Source organism: Coturnix japonica, chromosome 5, assembly GCF_054131305.1.
Source record: "Coturnix japonica strain WE chromosome 5, WE-NBRP24, whole genome shotgun sequence".
Lineage (NCBI taxonomy): Eukaryota > Metazoa > Chordata > Aves > Galliformes > Phasianidae > Coturnix > Coturnix japonica.
Window position 1 is genome coordinate 52,006,844 of NC_140667.1, and position 18,267 is coordinate 52,025,110.

At 44.5% G+C, this 18,267-nt stretch overlaps 1 protein-coding gene across 1 annotated transcript; it reads left to right on the top strand.

Moving 5' to 3' along the window:
• The first annotated feature begins 1,155 nt into the window (after positions 1-1,155).
• On the top strand, positions 1,156-17,119 carry DHRS7 (dehydrogenase/reductase 7). The gene is made up of 7 exons (XM_015865768.3): positions 1,156-1,298; positions 4,953-5,105; positions 10,178-10,284; positions 10,556-10,795; positions 14,425-14,547; positions 15,992-16,207; positions 16,909-17,119. Exons 1-7 carry the CDS (start codon positions 1,163-1,165, stop codon positions 16,942-16,944), a joined length of 1,011 nt encoding a protein of 336 aa, XP_015721254.1. The 5' UTR covers positions 1,156-1,162; the 3' UTR covers positions 16,945-17,119.
• The last annotated feature ends 1,148 nt before the right edge of the window (positions 17,120-18,267 follow it).

Genomic DNA, 18,267 nt, shown 5'->3' on the forward strand with positions numbered 1-18,267 from the left:
TGATTCTCTTCCACCAGAACCTTCACACTGTTCTTGGCAGGGCTGCTCACAAGGAGTTGTTCTCCCAGCCTGTACCCACAGCTGGAATTGCCCCTATCCAAGAGTAGTACCTTGTACTTGGCCTTGTTGAACCTCATTAGGCTCCTGTGTTCCCACTTTGCAAGCCTGTCTATGCTCCTCTGGGTGGCATCCCCTCCTTCTGATCTATCAGCTGCACTGCTCAGCTTGGTTTCATCAGTAACTTGCTGGTAGTGCATTCGATCCCTCAGTCTTTGTCATTGACAAAAGTGCTGGAAGAGCACCAGTCTCAACACAGACCTCAGTAAGACACCAATCATGACTGGCCTTTGATCACAGCCATCTGGCTGCAACCTTCCAGCCAAATTCTTTATCCACCTAATAACAGTCCAGCCTTCAAACCCATCTCTTTCACTATCCAGACAGGTGACACCACTTGCCAGATGCGGATGGGGATGGCCTCACTGCTTCACTTTGTGCTGCTGTCTCCTGTAAAGCATGACATGGAGCCCCCGGGTCGCCTGAGGAGCAAAGGGACGGTGGTGTCCCCTGGGACTCTACACACACAGAATCACACAGAATGACCCGGGTTGGAAGGGACCTCAAGGATCATGTAGTTCCAACCCCCCTGCCTGGCAGGGCCACCAAACATACACCTTTACTAGATCAGGTTGCCCAGGGCCCCGTCCAACCTGGCCTTGAACACCTCCAAGGACGGGGCATCCACAACCTCCCTGGGCAACCTGTTCCAGACTCTCGTCATGGTGAGCTCTGTGTTTTGCTCTCTGTGCACAGAGATCCTGATGATGTGTGTTTACAAGCCCTGCTCTGCTCGAGGGCACTTCACGCTGGGGTCAGAAATGCAGAAAGCAGCCTTCACCCCCGTCACATGCGTGGCCTCTGCCCCACAAACTCTTATCGCCGTAGCCTTGACTGTGTCGAACTCGCAGCCGTTACCAACCGGCCCCAACGTCCCGGGGGAGAGCGGAGCGGAGCCGCCCACCGCAACCCGGCGGGGAAAGTGGGTGGAAAGGGAGGCGAGAGGCGGGGAGCGGGAGGCCGGCGCTGGCTGCGGGCAGCAGGGGCGGCTCCAGCCTGACCGAGGCCTTGATAAAGGCGGGCGGTGTCGGTGTCGGTGTCGGCCATGTCGTGGGGCTGCGGGCTGTGCGCGCTGCTGGCGGGCGGCGTCCTGCTCTTCTTGTTGGTGCAGCTGCTGCGCTGGCTGCGCGCCGATGGAGACCTGACGGTGCTGTGGGCGGAGTGGAAGGGGAAGAAGCCAGGTAAAGCCACCGCCTGGTGGTGGTGGTAACGGTGGTGGTGATCCCGGGTGGGTTTCCGTGAGGGGAAGGGGCGCGGCGGTGCGTGAGGGTGCGAGGTTTCCTCTGGGTTTGTGGCTGAAGTTACTTCAGTGCCGTGAACCGGACCCCCACCGCCCCACGGGTTTGTCTGAAGAACGACATAAATCCCCCTAAAAACTGAATTGTCAGCCCTTTATCCACAGGCTGTGCGGTGCCCTTCGCATGCACCTCCCTTGAGGGACCTGTTGAATAAAGCAGTAATCTGAAGTAACTTTGCGGTGACTGGGCTTGCCTCGAAACTATTGTTTTGTATCTTTTTCCGGTCATACGTCCGGTTCTGGGGTAACAAACAGTTCTGCTGAGCGAGCAAGTTTGCTCAGGAGGCTGCAGCAAAGGAGGGCCCATAAGGACAGGGGATGCGATGCTGCTTTGGGTCCTGGCTGCTGTATAAAGGGCTCCTGTGGAAGTAAGGAGCAGCCTTTGTTACCCGTGGGTATGAAGACTCCATAAAGCCATCAGACAGGATTTTCAACTCTTGCGATGCATTCTTATCTATCTGTAGTTCCGCCCACTTCTAGACAACTAAAGATCTGTAAAAACTTAAATTCTTACTTGCTTTAACAGAGGTTTTTGATCGGATGAGCCACAAATTTTGCAGTATTTCATGTTAGCTTAGCCAGCAGCCCAATTTTGTGAGTTATGGATTTGGATAGTTGAGCCAAAATAGAGCCAGAGCTGTCAGTCACTGTACAGCATCCTCTTGCATTGACTGGTGGGATGGAGAAGCTGGTCTGAAAGTTAATGGGACAGAAAACATGGTAAGCTGTCCTGTGTGAGGAATGAAACTGGATGGTGGGCTGAGGCAGGGAGAAGCAGCATCAAGAAAATGAGTCTGGGGGAATGGAGGGATGAAGATTTGAGTCTGAGGGTCATTTCCCTGCAGAGTTGGGTTTGAGTGCTGAGACTGTTGGTTTGGGCCCAAAATTCATTGAGGCAATTCCGTCTTCTGCTTTCTGTGGAAGCTTGCTGTAAAAGTCTGTATAGTGGCGAGCAGAACAGGGAAGTGTGGACAAGTAACATACAGCTCTAAGAACACTAAATATGTGTGCAACCTTCTGTAACTTTTCATGTATATAAAGTTTATATGAAGTCCAGCAGGTAATTCCCTTGCTATAAGAAAACTGCATTAAAAAATCTCATCTGTATGTATGGTCTTTGCAGAGTTCATGGGAAGACTCAGGGCAGAGAAACATGAGAGGTCTCCCCAAATACAAACTGTCTTGCAGAGGACTTGTTGTGAGGGTCTATGTGTGATGCATATGAAGATCTAGGGGCTCTCAGGTGGATATATTCATAGAATCACAGAATCCCCAAAGTTGGATGTGATTGTGGTGTGATTCTTTATGGGCATGGGGAATGTTCTGCTTAGAACTTCTCCACCCCAAATGTTCTCTTGAATGAAATAAAGTGGCAACTTTGTGTGGTAGGAGCTTTAAAACGATGAAAAACCTTCCAAATAGAGCTGAACAACAGAAGCATGACTTGTAAGACATGTGGTACTACTTTGTTCAACCTCTTGTTTGTTATGCCTTGTAACACAGTAGTTAAAGGTTAGTAAAAGCATGATCTCCTTTTATTTTTCAATTTGGCACGGTTAATTTTTAAGCCTATTTGCAGTATCCGCAGGACATTTATTCCAGAACCATCCAGGTTTTGATGCAGCTCATGAGCTCGATCTTAAATTACATTAACTCCAGTGCTTGGCAACTATCAGCACTGAGAAATCAGTGGAAAACTCTCCTTATCTCTGTTAATTATTCTGTCCACAGACCAAGATCCTGAATAACTTCAGTGAAGCTGCCCAGGAGGAGCTGAGAGCAGGGGAACTGTGATAGGAAAAAGTGAATTTGTTTTCAGTAGCAAAAGGAGATGAGTGTAATAAACAGGGATGAAGGCATATCCATGTGCTCTTCTCTTCATATAATACTTGTTTCCGCAGGGTTTTGGCCAACAAAAAAAAGTTATCTGTGATCAACTGCTGTGTTTCTTGAAATGTATATGTATTGAAAAGAATAAATATTGAATACATATTGAAATGAAACTGTAGGAAGAGTGTGTAAATAAGCACAAGTGGCAGCAGCCTTCTGATGCAATTATTAATTAAAGTTATTCCTACAACTTCAGTGACATCTTTCCACTTCCCACGTTCATAGCCTTAGAATACATCTCTACTTTGGAAAAGTAATTGTTTTAAACAAAAAGACTTATTCTTTGGCTAACATGCAGTCAGCTTAAAGGGCAAAAAGAGGAATGGAAAAGTAATGTTCATTGCCAGTACTGCAAACCCAAGTTGAGCTCTGATAGTCTTGAATGCTCTTGCTCTTCCGTTCAGATGGGAAGAAAGTTTTGGTGCTCATCTCTTCATGGGATTTTCATCATGAAGACTCTGAGAGTAGGAGTTTGAGACAGTTTAGTGCGGAGAGAAGCAGGAACTGATCCTGAGGCAGGAAGTAAAAGTTGTCGTAGTCATTTGTTTTAGTAAAAACAAGTTTTTGCTTAACTGAGGGAGTGGTTAAGGTTCACTGAGCTGCAAAGTGCTGTTCTGGCTATTTTGAGAATCGAATAGGCTTTAAGTCTCAGGAAGTGAATTTGGTTCTGCTGTTGGAATTGTGATGTGAAATCCTTCTTGGTTGGCTAGAAACTGTTTGAATACTCTGTATGTATCTGGTAAGTAGAAGGGAGAGCTCTGCTCAGCAGCCCTGTGTACTTGAGTCAGATTTTCACTAAGGCTGATCTTGAAAAATATGCAAGTTTTAGTCAACATGTGCTGAGGGTGCTTTCAGATTAGCGCTTTAACCACATTCTAGAATGAAGTGGTTGGTTTTGATCTATCTATTTTATTTTATGCTTTTGGATATATCCTTGGAATGCTAAACTTTTTCACAAGTTGCAGGTGTATCTTGGAATGGGGGTGAGGGAATGACTGCAAACAAGGGGGAACAGGCTGTAAGAGGAGCGAGGTTTAACAAACGTACCTGGGCAAGAACTGTGAGCACGCAGGAGATGAAAATGTGAGCTTACACTTTAGGAATTCAGTGTAATGTACTCTGACCAGTGCAAGAATTAACCTGCATCAGATGCAAAACAAGGTGGATGAACACCATTTGGTTTGTTCTTATCAGCCTTCTCTGATCAGAGAACTTGTTTCTTTAAGCAATTCTTCAGGAACATTTTTGAGGTAGGACGTTTATTAGGAAATGTTTGCTCAGCCCTTTGTTTGGATTTGCAATATAGTAACAGTTTTCTATCCTTTCCAAGAATTCCCCTTTTTCAACCTCATTTTGATCAGGTCTGTGGAAATTGTATCCAGCAGAAGAGCAATCAAATACCTCCCATCAGGTAGATAATCCATGTTTGTTCAGATTAACCTTGGAACAAAGTTCAGGTGACAGTAGAAGAGCTTTGAACAATTTCACAACTACGTGTGACTAAAAAATAAAGAAGACAAGATTTTGTAACAGCCAATAAAGTTGAGCACAGGTCTTACAAACAGTATCAGATTGTATCTCTGCGGTGATTTATATGTTTATTCTAGCATTAGCAGTGTGTGAACTTCTGTCCTGGTTCTTTTGACAGAAAATGAGCTGCGTGGCAAGGTTGTCTGGGTGACAGGAGCTTCAAGTGGAATTGGAGAAGAATTGGCTTACCAGCTATCAAAGATAGGAGCTTTGCTTGCTATCTCAGCAAGAAGAGAGGATGAGCTGGAAAGAGTGAAGAAGAAATGCCTTCGTAAGTATTAAGTTCTTGCTTCATGTGGCCAGTTCCACTCTTTCTGTGCTGGAGTTGCTACAGAAGTAGTAACCCACAAGCATGGGAATAAATTTTGTGATGAAAGTGATCTGTATGCATAACTCAGGCATGTGGTATGAGTGCCTTCAAGAACTGGTGTTAAGTCAAGATCTCATTATTAATTCCGTGTTACAAGTTTCTAAATTAAATACAGTGGGGAAGGAAAGAAACATGTGAAGGGGTATCATTCTGCAAAAGTCACTTCACAAGTAATGCCTCCTAATTGCTTCCACGGAAAATACAACATATGCAAAAAGCACAATAACACTATTTGATAGAGCAGGTTCTCAGTTACAAAATGCTATTTTCTGACATAGTCACTACCATTATCTCTGCATTTTTGTCAGTAATGAACCTGTATGCTGTGCTTGTACAAATCTGAGGTGACTCCTCATTTCACAGCTGCTGTGATGGCATTGGGAGTGCACGTTACCCTTGCAGTCTGTCTTTCATCAACACAGACAGACAGAAGTTGGAAGTTGCCAGATCTGAACTATATGGTGGGTGTGGTAGGACAGTCCAGGCAAGACTGGCAATATGCTTCACAGTCTTCAAACTGGTGTGTGGCCTGGCATTATTGTGTTGCAGGAGAAAGGATGTCATCTTCCCTGTCTTAACTCTGAAGGTTTGAGCCTTCAGCTTAACCAGTGTGATTATGTACTGGCTGGATTTGATGGTTTGTCTGAATTTGGGGAAATTCAGAAGGATCACCCTTTCCTATCTCCATGGACTGCTGTTTTGCCTCTGGCTTGAAGTGGTGATACCACATCTTGTCACCAGTAATAATGTGATCCAAGGAACTGGCACCTTCAGCCTCATATTGGTTCTATAGGTCCTGACAAACTTGCATACAATACTCACTTGGCACAAATTTTGCAATATTCCAGCATTGCTACCATAATTTCTAATACACTGGAGCTGACAGCCAGTTCCATTCACAGTTCTCTGATTGTAGTCTACTCATTCACGTGGATGGGCTGATCGTGATGCAGAAAAGAGTATCTCCTGTGTATTGTGAGGAACAAATATTAGGCACTTCTGCTCTGAAAATCTGACAGCGATCTCTCTGAAGTGCACTACTCCTTATTTCCATTTTCTGATGCCTCAAGAAAGCTGTCACTTCAGTAGATATATTTAAAAGGAAGCAAGGGGGATCCATGTGGTGAAGTGGTAATAATGGCAACAATTCACATGCTACATGGTAGGGTTGGTAGGAATACATGAAACTCCTCAGTAAGAAGCCCCCTTGCACTCTTACCTTCTCTCTAAACTCAACCTTCCGTCCCTTTCCTTAACTATAATGTGTGCTAGCTCCTATTGCCATCTTGCTGGCCCTGTGCTGCAGTTTCTCAGTCTTTATTTGTAGCCCAGTAGTATTTGTTTCTGGCTTACATTTAACTTGCAGTTGGCTTTTCATCAAGATCTTGAGTTTTGTTTGGAGATCCAATACCCAACCATTTGGATGTTGGTTTGCAGTGCTGTGTAACACTATTCAGTCCCAGGTGCAGAATTTTTCATTTGATTTTGTTGAGCTTAATGAGGTTTGTCAGTCTATTATTACAGCTTGTTAAGTTGCCTCTGAAAGGCAGTCCTACCCTCCAGCATAACAAGTGCTCCTTTAAACTTGATGTTATCTCAAAATTTGCTGAAAACCCATATTTCATTCCATCATCTGGGTTGTTAATGAAGAAGATACTGAAGGATATTGTCCATAGAGAGGTACCTCTTAGAACTGATCACCAGAGTTTGACTTCGAGTGGTTGGTTGTTCCAGCCTGGTGTTCATTTACAGTGTATTAAGTGTAACTCATTTAGACCTCTCATTTCTCTATTGTTGCTATAAGGTTGCTATGGAAGGCAACACTGAAAGCGATTTAGTCAAGATATAAAACATCTGCTGCTCTCCCCCTGTCCATAGAGCCAGCTGTGTCATCACAAAAGGCAATTACATTGTCGTGCAGTCTACATCCATGGTATATCTATGTTGACAGTTAGCAGACTCCTTGTCTTTTGTATGTTTAGAGGTGGTTTTAGGAGGAATTGCCATATAATTTTCTCAAGGATTGAGGCTAGGTCCCATGATGTTTGGTTTTTTTTTTCCCCCACTCATTGACCTCTAAAGCTCAGTACCACTGCAGTGATACTAGTTGGTTCTTGTAGCTTTTGGATGCAGGTATCATCAACCTGTTGGTATCTCAGATTTGTCCCTAGCTTGGTCTTCCTTTGTTGCTGGTAGTCTTTCCTCCAGATTCTTGCCTCAGGAGTGTGGGAGACTGGACAGATCTTGCCAGTAAAATTCAGGCAGAAAAGATGACATGAGCCTCTTGTGTTCCTGTGTCCATTATCACTTCTTTCCCATCTCTATACTGAGTGATGATCTCACTGTCTTTTGGTCTTCCTTTTGTTGCTGCTATACCTGTAGAAGTTCTTTTTGCCTCTTGCTTTTCTCACCAGCTTTGACTGCATCTGAGTTAGAGCCTTCCTGATTCCATCTCTGCATGCTTGGATGGACTCCTTCATGGGCTGCAGTTCTAGCCTGAGGCTGTTCCTGTGGGGGCTCTATAGGCTGCCATTTCCTCCAGGCCATATCCATTGCTGTACCATGGGCTCCTCTGTGGCTGCTGGTGGAGATGTGCTCCACACTGTGCTCATGGGCTGCTGGGGGACAGTGTGTTCCACCACAGGCCTCTCCTGGGCTGCAGGGAGCTATGCTCCACACCTGGAGTATCTTCTGTGCTCCTGCCCTGACCTTGGTGCTCACGGGGCTGTTTCTCATTTTCTCACTCTTCCAGCTGCAAAGCAGTTTTTTCTTGTCCTAAATCTGGTCTTCCAGAGGTAGAACCAGCGTTGCTTATGGCTCAGCCCTGGCCAGCAGCAGGTTGCTTGTGGAGCCAGCTGGAGCTGGCTATGATCAAACAGCTCCCACTTAACTAACTGCTGGATTCTACTTCCAGAGGCTGAGGCTGCCCCTGCAGCTCCCTTGCTACCAAAATGCTGTGTAAACCAGACCCTCAGGGCAGCCTGTGCCTGCTTCTATCTCCTATGTATTTTCTTTCTGTAATTGAGTTCAAGGGTGTCCTGTAATGCTTAAGTACCATGAGATGGGTTAAGATTGAGTTGCAGTGCGTAGCATCAGCTTGAATTTGGCTAAATTATATGGCATAATTGGAGCTTTTAATAGGCTTTAACATGCCTGCAGTAGGTGCTATGCATAGCAGTAACTTAACCAGATAATTGACATATTAATGTCAGAACAAAGCACATTATCTTGTTCAAAATTCAGACACCACCCTATGATATGTTTATGCATTCTACACTACATAAAAGCTGAAGGTAAGAGGGAGAAGGAAAGTTGTGTAAAGGTTACAGGTAATACCTGTTGTCATGCACATACCAGCTCCACGCTTCATTGCACCTCTGCAGGAGGAAAACAATTTGTGTAACTGGAAGGATTTTTGTAAGTGGCCTTTGTGTTTTCCTGCAGCATTCACTACAACAAGTTGAATTTCACCAGAACTACTGGAATTTATTTTCTCTCAAAAACCCTTAAAAGGAGAAACGGGCTCAAAACCCCATCCAGCCTGGACGTGAGCGCTGCCAGTGTTGGAGCTTCTCTGGGCAGACTGTTGCAGTGCTTCACCACTTTCATCATGAAGAATTTCATCCTAATGCTTAATCTTTATCTGTGCTCCTTTAGTTTAACACCATTCCCCCTCGTCCTGTTGCTATGCTCCCTGATGAAGAGTTGTTCCCCAGCTTCCTGCAGCCCCTTTAGGTACTGGAAGGCTGCAGTGAAGTCTCCCTGATGCATTCTCCAAACTAAACAGTCCCAGCTCTCTTGCCCTCTCCATAGGCTACAGGGATGGTGCACCTCTCCTATCTTGATAGTCTTTGCTTGTGTGGATCTGCTTGTGGGAGTGTGAGGCAGAGGTGTAGTTTAACCCACTAGGGTTTTATTGCTGTCTATAATGAAAGAAGAATTCATGGAGGGGAGAGGAGAGGTCTTGGAGAGGGCTGTACACTACAGTACGGTAGCTTTAAACCAAAGAAATGGTATATTATATCCAGTTGCCTAAATACTAGTGACCTTTGAATAGAGGCAAGCTATGGATTTCAGTCACCTCCTCTGTTCAGCACTGTAGAGACAAAGTTCAACCTGACCTATATATGCAAGTAATAGTGAAAAACTGTGTTTAAAGAGCACAGCAGTTAAAGGGGAAAAGGTGTATGTAATTGTGGCTGGGAATCAATTTAGAAACAAAAATACCACTATTAAACCGGTATAAATAAAGTAATTCTTTAAAATATCTAGTTTTAAAATGGAAGATTAACACTGAAGATTTTATTTTTGTGAGTCAAATGCCCCCAAGCCCCAGGGTAGCACATCACTGCTCTGCAAATGCTTTCTATGGAAAAGGTCAGTTGTTCTGAAGAGGCAGTGGAGGAAACACTCAGCATAATGACTTGATGACAAGTGACTTTTATTCCAGGAGGTGGGTGCTTTGAAGACTCTCAGTTAAACAGAAAGCTTCTTAGAGAATACCCCAGGTTAGAAGGGACTCACAAGGATCATTCTCCTTCTTCCCTTTACAGTAAACCAGCTCATGTATTGAGGTTGTGGCTTTGGCCTCAACTATACTGTTCCTGTTACAGGGGGCAGACATGGTTGAAGTTTACACACAAGGAAGATGTCAAGGCTGCCAATAATAATTGTATAATGTGTTGCTTCCAACCATTGCAATTTATTTGGAGAGTTGCACTGTTTATATTGTGATACACAAATCTAAGTTTTTTACAGCCAAAAACACAATGATAAGAAAAAGACTTGATAGGAACGGATTATAAATGGATTCTATATGGAGACCAAAATGAAAGCAAAGAAAGCATTCGATTTCCATCATAACGTTACGTTTCTTGGTGTCATTTTATTGAAAATGGCTTTTAAAACACACTTCTTGCAGTTGTTGTATTAGCAGCGATACTGGTTCCCATTTACTTTGTGGTTGTTTTTAGAGATCAGCAACTTGAATGATAAAGATATCCTGGTTCTGCGTCTTGACTTGACTGACAGAAGCTCCCACGAAGCTGCCACCAACAGTGTCCTGAAGCATTTTGGCAAGGTGAGGAATGTTCCTGGGGCTGAAATTCCCCTCCTCTCCTATCCCTGCACGTATGTCTGTATTTCACTTCATTTACTGATGCTTACATTCACATCTTGCTGAAGTTTCATTATTGAACACTGTAAGCGTAAAGCCGGTCCTCAATATGAAGGAGTGGTGTCCTGGGGAGGTGGGAGGGAAGGAAGGAAACGGTCAACTAGCAATTGCCTGAGGAAGGAGAAATGTTAAAAAAAAACATCTTGTATTTATTTATCACTTTATCTTTCCCAAGATTGATGTTTTAGTCAACAATGGTGGACGTTCTCAACGCTCACTGTTTGTGGATACAAACCTGGATGTCTTCAGCGCCATAATAGAACTGAACTACCTAGGCACAATCTCTTTGACAAAACATGTTCTGAATCACATGATCCAAAGGAGAAGGGGAAAGATCGTGACTGTGAGCAGCGTGATGGGGATCATGGGTGCTCCTCTTGCCTCAGGGTACTGTGCCAGCAAACATGCTCTGCAGGTAAGTCGCATTCTGACCTTTAATAAAGTCTTGTTGTGTGAAAGGCCAGTGGGAGGACTCCTTCTCTAGTTTCTAGATGCATAGACTCTAAAATACTCTTCCAGGGGACTTCAAGCCCTTCTTCAGCTAACAGCACTGGAAGTTCATTGCTAGAGAATCTGTTTTTTTTGCTAAAAGCCCACACAGAAGCTCACCACACAGAAGTTTACACCAGTTCTTCTGAACTGCACCCGCAGCTGTGGATAATGTGGGAGAAGGGTTTGCCGTGTTTCTCCTCCTCTCCTCCTGACCCATCACACTCACTGTGTGCGAAAGGTGCTGAGCTGAGCAAAGTCTGTGTGCACGTATCTTGGAGTGTGGTGCAAGAACGGGGGCATCGTGCTTGGAGACTCAGCTCAGTCAGGGAGGGGAAACTATAGAAGGACTATAGGAAATCTTGAGGACATTGAAGTGAGAGCAGTGGTGGGTAAAGCAGACTAACAAGAGAAAGGGCAATCCCTGATCTTGGAAAGATCTGAAATAATCTTCCCTATAGCTTTGAGTCTTTCTGTGCTGTGAAGAACTGGCAGCTCGTAGTGTCTTAGGGAGGAGGTCCTACTCTCTTCTGCGTAACAGTGAATTTTCAGTTTTGCTTGGAAAGATTTCTGAAAGCCATTTCATTCATGCAGAAAAACATAGAAGAGCTGAGAAAAATGTCTGCAGGGAAAAGAGGCTGCCTCTATCATTGCGGAATCGTTTGTTTAACTAGCAAATTTATTTAGACATATTTGTCTTTCACCACTGTTTGACTTCCTGCTAATGTACGCTTTGATCTCAGAAAGCCAAAGTTCAGCTGTACTTGGAGATGATTTTAATAACAAAAAGCTGGCACGTTCCTGCTCCCTGCTGGGTTTGTGCACACGAGCAGAGCACAGAACTCTGCTCAGCCCATTGGATCAGTATCTTTTGGACAGTTTGACCACCAACAGCAGACATGGAACAAGTGGCTGATATTGCAAAGCCAGGAGGGACTTGTAAGAATGAGGACGTAGAAGACAGCAACAGGTCTCTGCTTATAGAAAACTTTCAGTTAATGACAGGGAGAGAGCTGCTACTCTTAGTTTCGGTGCCAGCAATGAAATTGCCCATTAGAGGCCAGCCTAGACTTAGGTCTGGTAGATTTAAATTAGAAGAACACAATGTGCATGAGCATGGACTCCATTCATTTATGCTCCATTATGTGAAGATGTTCTTTCACTTGAATGGTCTTTTGGCTGCGGTGCTGTTGGAATAAGCACAGCTAGTTAGTTGTAGGGAAATCATGTGGTGCTTTAAAAAGTCTCAAAACTTTGAATTTCATGTGGAGACCGAGGATGTGGAAGAAGATTAAAAGGAAATAGCTAACTAAAGTGTCTGGATTAGTTAAAAACAATGTAACTTTACTGCTTATATCTTTGGTATTTTGACCTCTGCTCAATAAACAGGCCAGACCCCAGACATCTTCTCTTGTTTCTTCTGCAATAGTCCTTCAAATACTAATTGCAGGTGGTTTGCAATATAGATTTTGAAATCAAATGCAGCCTGAGAGTCTCTTACCAGACTAGAGCTACAGGTAGATGTGGGCACGAGCCCCCCAAAGCAATAAAAGCTCTTTTGAAATATCAAACTTCACCAATACAGCTCAGATAAAGGAGGTCTGTCAGAGTGACACTTAGCAAAGATACCCATCTCTGATGACCGAGAGGAAATGACTAGAGAGGAGCTGGGAAAAAATAACACCAAGCATAGAGTGATGCTTTTCATGTTGTGTTTATCCAGCACATATCAGCCTGGTGTCTTGTTGAACTGTAGATTGCATTTTCTCCAGCAGTTGTTAAATATATGCCCCTGTCTGACACCTATTACATAGATAAACAAGCACACCTTGGTTCATGCCAGCTGGAACTCTTTAGAACAAGGAAGAATGGAGGAAGTTAGCCCTCAGCAGCTCGGCTGATGTCTAGACAGGATCTTGAAGGATAACTCCAGCTCACTGGACCAATGCTCAGCTTTTGTTACCTTGCAATTTGTTCAAGGCAATAATCTCCCTTTGTAAAATGCTTGGAGGGAAGCAGCAGTGTGAGGGTGTGTGCCAGAGCCCTCTGCGGGAAGCTGTCTGAAATTCCCTGCAGAGCTGACCTCTGGGTTGTGCCTGTTTTTGGGTAGAATTTGTATCCCTGGAGCCCCCCAGCGTCCCGCTCCTGAATCCCCACTGAGTGGTAAGAGAGTGAGGGTTGGAAGAGCTCTAATTGCTGCTCCTGCAATTCAGTATTGATGGAGGAACCAACGACTGCGTGTGGCAGAGACTGTAACTGCACAGCTTACTGCTTAGGGTGTCTTTGTATGAGAGCCCAGGCCTGTAGTCATTGCTGCAGTAAATAGCATACAAAGCACTCGTGATTGAGCTGGCTGTCTTTACCAATTTGACACACTGCCACCTTCTCCCCTTAAGGTTCAGTGTTCTTTGGCATGTTACTTTCTACTTAACGTGGCTGGCAGCACAGCTTCTGTGATAGAACTGCGCCAATTAAGGATTTAGGTGCTCTGCTGAGATAAGAGTCTCCAGGATCCCTCTGGGATAGGAGAGGATGTGGAAAGCACAGCTGAGGGCTGCAGCATCAGCCCTGGGCAGTGGGTGAAGCCCAGCCAGCAGTGTTGGTGCTATGGCTGAAGGTGTGCGTAGGGATGGAAGAGCGCTCCAGCGGAGAGCCCAGGTTTTTAATCAGTCATCTGAACACTAGGCAGATCTGAGAGGCTTCCAGATCTGCCCAGAAGCAGATTTCCAGACATATAAACATCTTTAATGTTAGAATTAGTCCTCCAGAAGTACACAGCTTAGGTAACTTGCTTTTAAGATCTAATGTGGGGTCTGCAGTTGCTTATAAGTTAAAAAGGAGTGTAGCTGCAGAGCCTACATGCGATCTGTGAGCTGAAATCAGCCCCCAGTGACTGGGAAGTCAGAGCATATGGAAGGTTTTTGGTTGTGAGCGTGCATGGATGTGCAACTCATCGCCTGGCCTTAGTGTATGGCCTCAGTTGTTGTGTTTGGTGTCACCAAAGGAGGACATCTGATTGATGTTTGTCCTACAGTGCATTTTGGATAAGAGCTCAGGTGAGACAGCCCTCTTCCCAAGCTGGATGGGACTGCAAATTATAAATTAATACTGCAGTGGGACATGTTTATCAGCCTGTTTTAGCCCTCTGTCCCTGTTGTGACATGAAACTGTGTGTTTGAATAAATACGGGGAGATGGAAGATAAGAGGTAGTTATGTTATCTGTTAAACCCTGGCTTAGTAGTGCTTGACCAGCAACTTGGGTAGGCGGCACCTTCCTGAAGGGTCATGGTCCCCATGATAGCAGCTGTCTAAGCATGAACTGCTACAGAGGTTAAGAAAAATTGTATTCTTTTAGCTTGAAGAATTTCTTGTAGCTTCTGTAATTGCAGCATAACTTTGTGCATCCCTGAGCTGAAATCAGCTTTATGTCTACCTGGGTGCTCCCCGTCAAGCTCTGTCAGCTCAAACTTTAGAGTAGCCATTGGATGTCAGAATAGTAGGATATTACAGAAATAGGTTTTAAACTGTAGTCACACGACAGTCTTTTCTTCCAGGGCTTTTTTAACTCTCTTCGGACGGAGCTGACGGACTACCCTGAGATAAGCATTATCAACATATGCCCAGGACCTGTGCAGTCTAAGATTATACAGAATGTCTTCACGGAGAAACTTGACAAGGTAAGGACTGGAAATTCTATTATGGTAAATCCAACTTTAGCTACAGGTGAAAATGATCCTTTTGTGATTTTCTCTTCTTTTGCTTCCCCAAGCAAACACCGACCTCCTTCTTCTTCCTTTCTTTGGTTAATGCAAAGGCCATGTGTTGTCACATAATGCTTTGTGCTATCAGATCCATATCAAATGAGAATAAAGCTGGAGAGTTGTTATGCTTTCTCTCTTCCAACGTACCCAATCCACGCCTTGTAAATTACCCATGCAGCTGCCCTGCTGCAGCTGTGGGGAAAAGGCCTCAATTTCTGGACACCATTGCAACAGTGCAGAGCAGCGTTGTTTCAGCACAGGTAGCTTTTTGTTGGCCCTACTTACAACGTCCTCTGTTTGGCTGACTCTGGTGCAAGTGTTGGCAAAGCCGCTGGGGTCAGCTGCTGCGAGGCGTGCATTCTTTTCTTGTTAGTGGTTGTTGAAGGACAAAAAGCCAAACCTCCCAATTGCTCGGTTGTTTTTAATAAAGGCTGTCTCACAAAATAGCTGGCAGAAATTGTCGCTATGATTTATATTGGTAGTGTCATAAATTCGGTTGATTCAAAGCTCAGGATAAGATAACCCACAAGTAAGAAGGGGGGGAAAAAGTTCCCTCATTGTTTAAATCAAGTTCTGAAAGGAATTTTGGCTTGCAAAACTGCATACTTTAATGAAAGAAAAGATGTACTTTTCCAGCAATCTGGGTATCTTGCAAAACAAATTCTTTAGATTTCAGTGGGGCAGAGGACCTAGGAAGGAGGCCGAGTCTAAGCCAGAATTGCTTTTGCTCTGGGAAACAGAAGAACAGAGTGATAGAGCTCCATGACTGCTGTAGTGAGACGTGTATGAATTCACAGAGCTGCAGCTTATTTTCACTATGGGATACCTGCGGAGAAGACATCAAACAAAACATCACTGCCACTGAAGAAGCCTATTGCTCTTCTCTTGAGATAACTGCACTCAGGGCAGAACTGGCAGGAAGTTTTAAGTTAATGGGGGACATGTCCTTGTACTAATTTGATTACAGATTAACTTGTAATGTATAATGGGGTGGGCAGCTGGGAACAGGAAAGTTTGCATTTCTCAGAGCCCTCAGCTGCAGAAGGGGTAATTTGTCCTGATGTGTCTCCTTCAGTGTAATTTCATGCCAAAGCAGAATAGATTTTTGAGGCATTTTTAACCTTCTTTGAACTATCAATGGTGGCACTAATTAAAAAGGTACTTTATTTAATCTAAAGGAAGGCGGTAAGTATTCCTACACAGAAAGCCAGTGGATTAGCAGGGAGAGATGGGTTATTCCTCATTTGCACAGTGCAGAAATGAGGAGCATGTCTGCTACACAGAGCCTGGCCCTTTCTCTCTCTCTGTCAGCCACAACCACAAGTCCAGTTTTAATTCCTGCCCTCTCTTTCCCCTCTAGTCAATAGAGAACAGCGGTGACCAGTCCCACAAGATGCCAACGGAGCGCTGTGTCCGGCTGACGCTGGTGAGCACAGCCAACGACCTGAAGGAGGCCTGGATCAGCGACCACCCCTACCTGGCAGTCTGCTACCTCTGGCAGTACGCGCCCACCTGGGCCTGGTGGCTGATGAACAGAATGGGCAAGAGGAGAATACAGAACTTTAAGAGCGGAGTGGTAAGTTTATTCCTCTCTCCCCCACGTGTTGCTTTTTTTTTTTTTTTTACTCTGCTGACAGACTCTTTAGCTGCAGGAATGCTGGGTTTGCAATTTTGGATCCGTTTCTTTTCCTCCTTCTCACTTCCCTGGCAGCTGATGCCAGGATCGGCTTCAAAGCTGCATGCCCAGTAGTCTAGAATTACCGCAGCACCGTCACATCGCAGAGCAGTCACGTCGGTACATCTTGTAGTGCCAGGGCTCTTCCCTCTGATCTTTGTCACGCAGGCCACGAGTTCACACTCAGCAGCAACACAGGGCTGAGCTGTAAGTTGCCAGCAAGACTTATTTAATGCAGTTTGAAATTAAGACTGTTGACAGACTCTCTGTGGGTTCCATCTAGTTTTTCTATCAGACGTACAATCGGAGCACCTCCCTGAAGCACATTAAGCAGTGCAGCTCTGCAGCAGGTCTCTTCCCTTTCATTCAGTTCCCAGAAGATGGACATACAACGCAGTGTTTTGATCTTGCAGCATTACTTGGTAGATGGCTTCAATATCAGGAAATGGAACACTAATGTTGGCACATACATTGCAAAGGTGGGAAGCTTTAAGTTGCAGGTGCCCATAGTCACAGGCTGGATCAGGCAAAGTAATAGTGAGGGTGAGGGACACCAATACAATACAAGGAGGGGAAATGCTGACAATGTATTCTCACTCCAGGATGCTGATGCCTCTTATTCAAGAAAGAAGAAATAAGGAGAAACGTACAAACTCCTGCTGTACTTGTGCTAAGGCTGAGAAGGAAACATTCCCATCGTACTGCATGGCTGCAAAGGAGAACTTTTTTTATCTCTTGTACCTTTGCCATCATATAACTTGGCAAATCTATTAAGCTGTATACGCACTTGGCTAAATAAAGTTTTTAAATACACCTGGTTTAAAAAATGTTTCAACTCACAGCAATTAAGACAGAGGGCGAACACTGTTTTGTTTTTCTGCTGCTATGACACCAGCAAATACTTTGTGAGCAGGCTATGAATTATATACCCACAGGATTCCATTTCCTTCACTTTTACTCTTAATGGGCTGTTAGCAGAAGAAAAATGCAGGTAGAAGCTTGAGGTTAAAGGAAGCACGGTCAGTGTTTGAGAATTGTTCCTTTGGGAAAAGGAGATGAGATTTCATCAGCATTTAGAAGTACTTTGTCTTCAGGACTCCAGGGACAAGTGCAGAGCCCACAGACCTCAGGCTTCTGGTTGGTGTGTGAAGTCTGAAAATGGGGCAGTGGGGAAGGAAGAAAGAGTGATGATACAACTGTAACCTCTGTCATAGCAGGCACCCAGCTTTACTCTAAGGCTGGTACATGAAATGAAGAGCAAGGGAAAGAGTTGCTGTAGCAGAACAGCATGTAGCTACAAGCACGGGCACAACATTAACTCGTTACATCAGGTTGCTTACAGCCAAGACAACAGCGCTTGTGTCAGAGCTGAATTAGGGCAGGCGTTGCATTGGAGGTGACTCAAGCATGAGACAAAGCTCCCAGCCCTGCCAATAGCAGGCACCTTCATACAACACAGAAGCAAATCCCAGCATCAGCAGTGGAGAACTGGGGGCTGCTGTTCTAAAACTTCTACAACGGAATGAACATTCTGTTCAGCTGTTAACTAGAAATACCTTCACGGTGGTAATTTCCCCGTGCTTACAACTTGGTGCTCAGGTCCTCAGTCATGTTTGGATATATCTGAAGCTACACACTCTCCAGGTAAAAAAAATAATAATCTTACTTCATATGTATAATTGAGCAATAGTAAATAAAACTAGTAAAAGAGTGACCCATTCAGACAGTGCTGAAACTTTCCAAGTGGAGCAGAATCACAAGCGCCATTTTTCACATGATGTTTAATACAGAAGGAGTCTACCATCTAGAACAAGAATGACTGATCAAATGACAAGCAAGTCTCACACGGCTCTGAAAGAACAGAAGGTTCATTTCGTTCCCTTAAGCTGGTTCCTGTTGCATCATAGTAACAGAAATGAGACAGGCTGTATCTGGGACTTCATGTTTTTGTATGAGAGCTA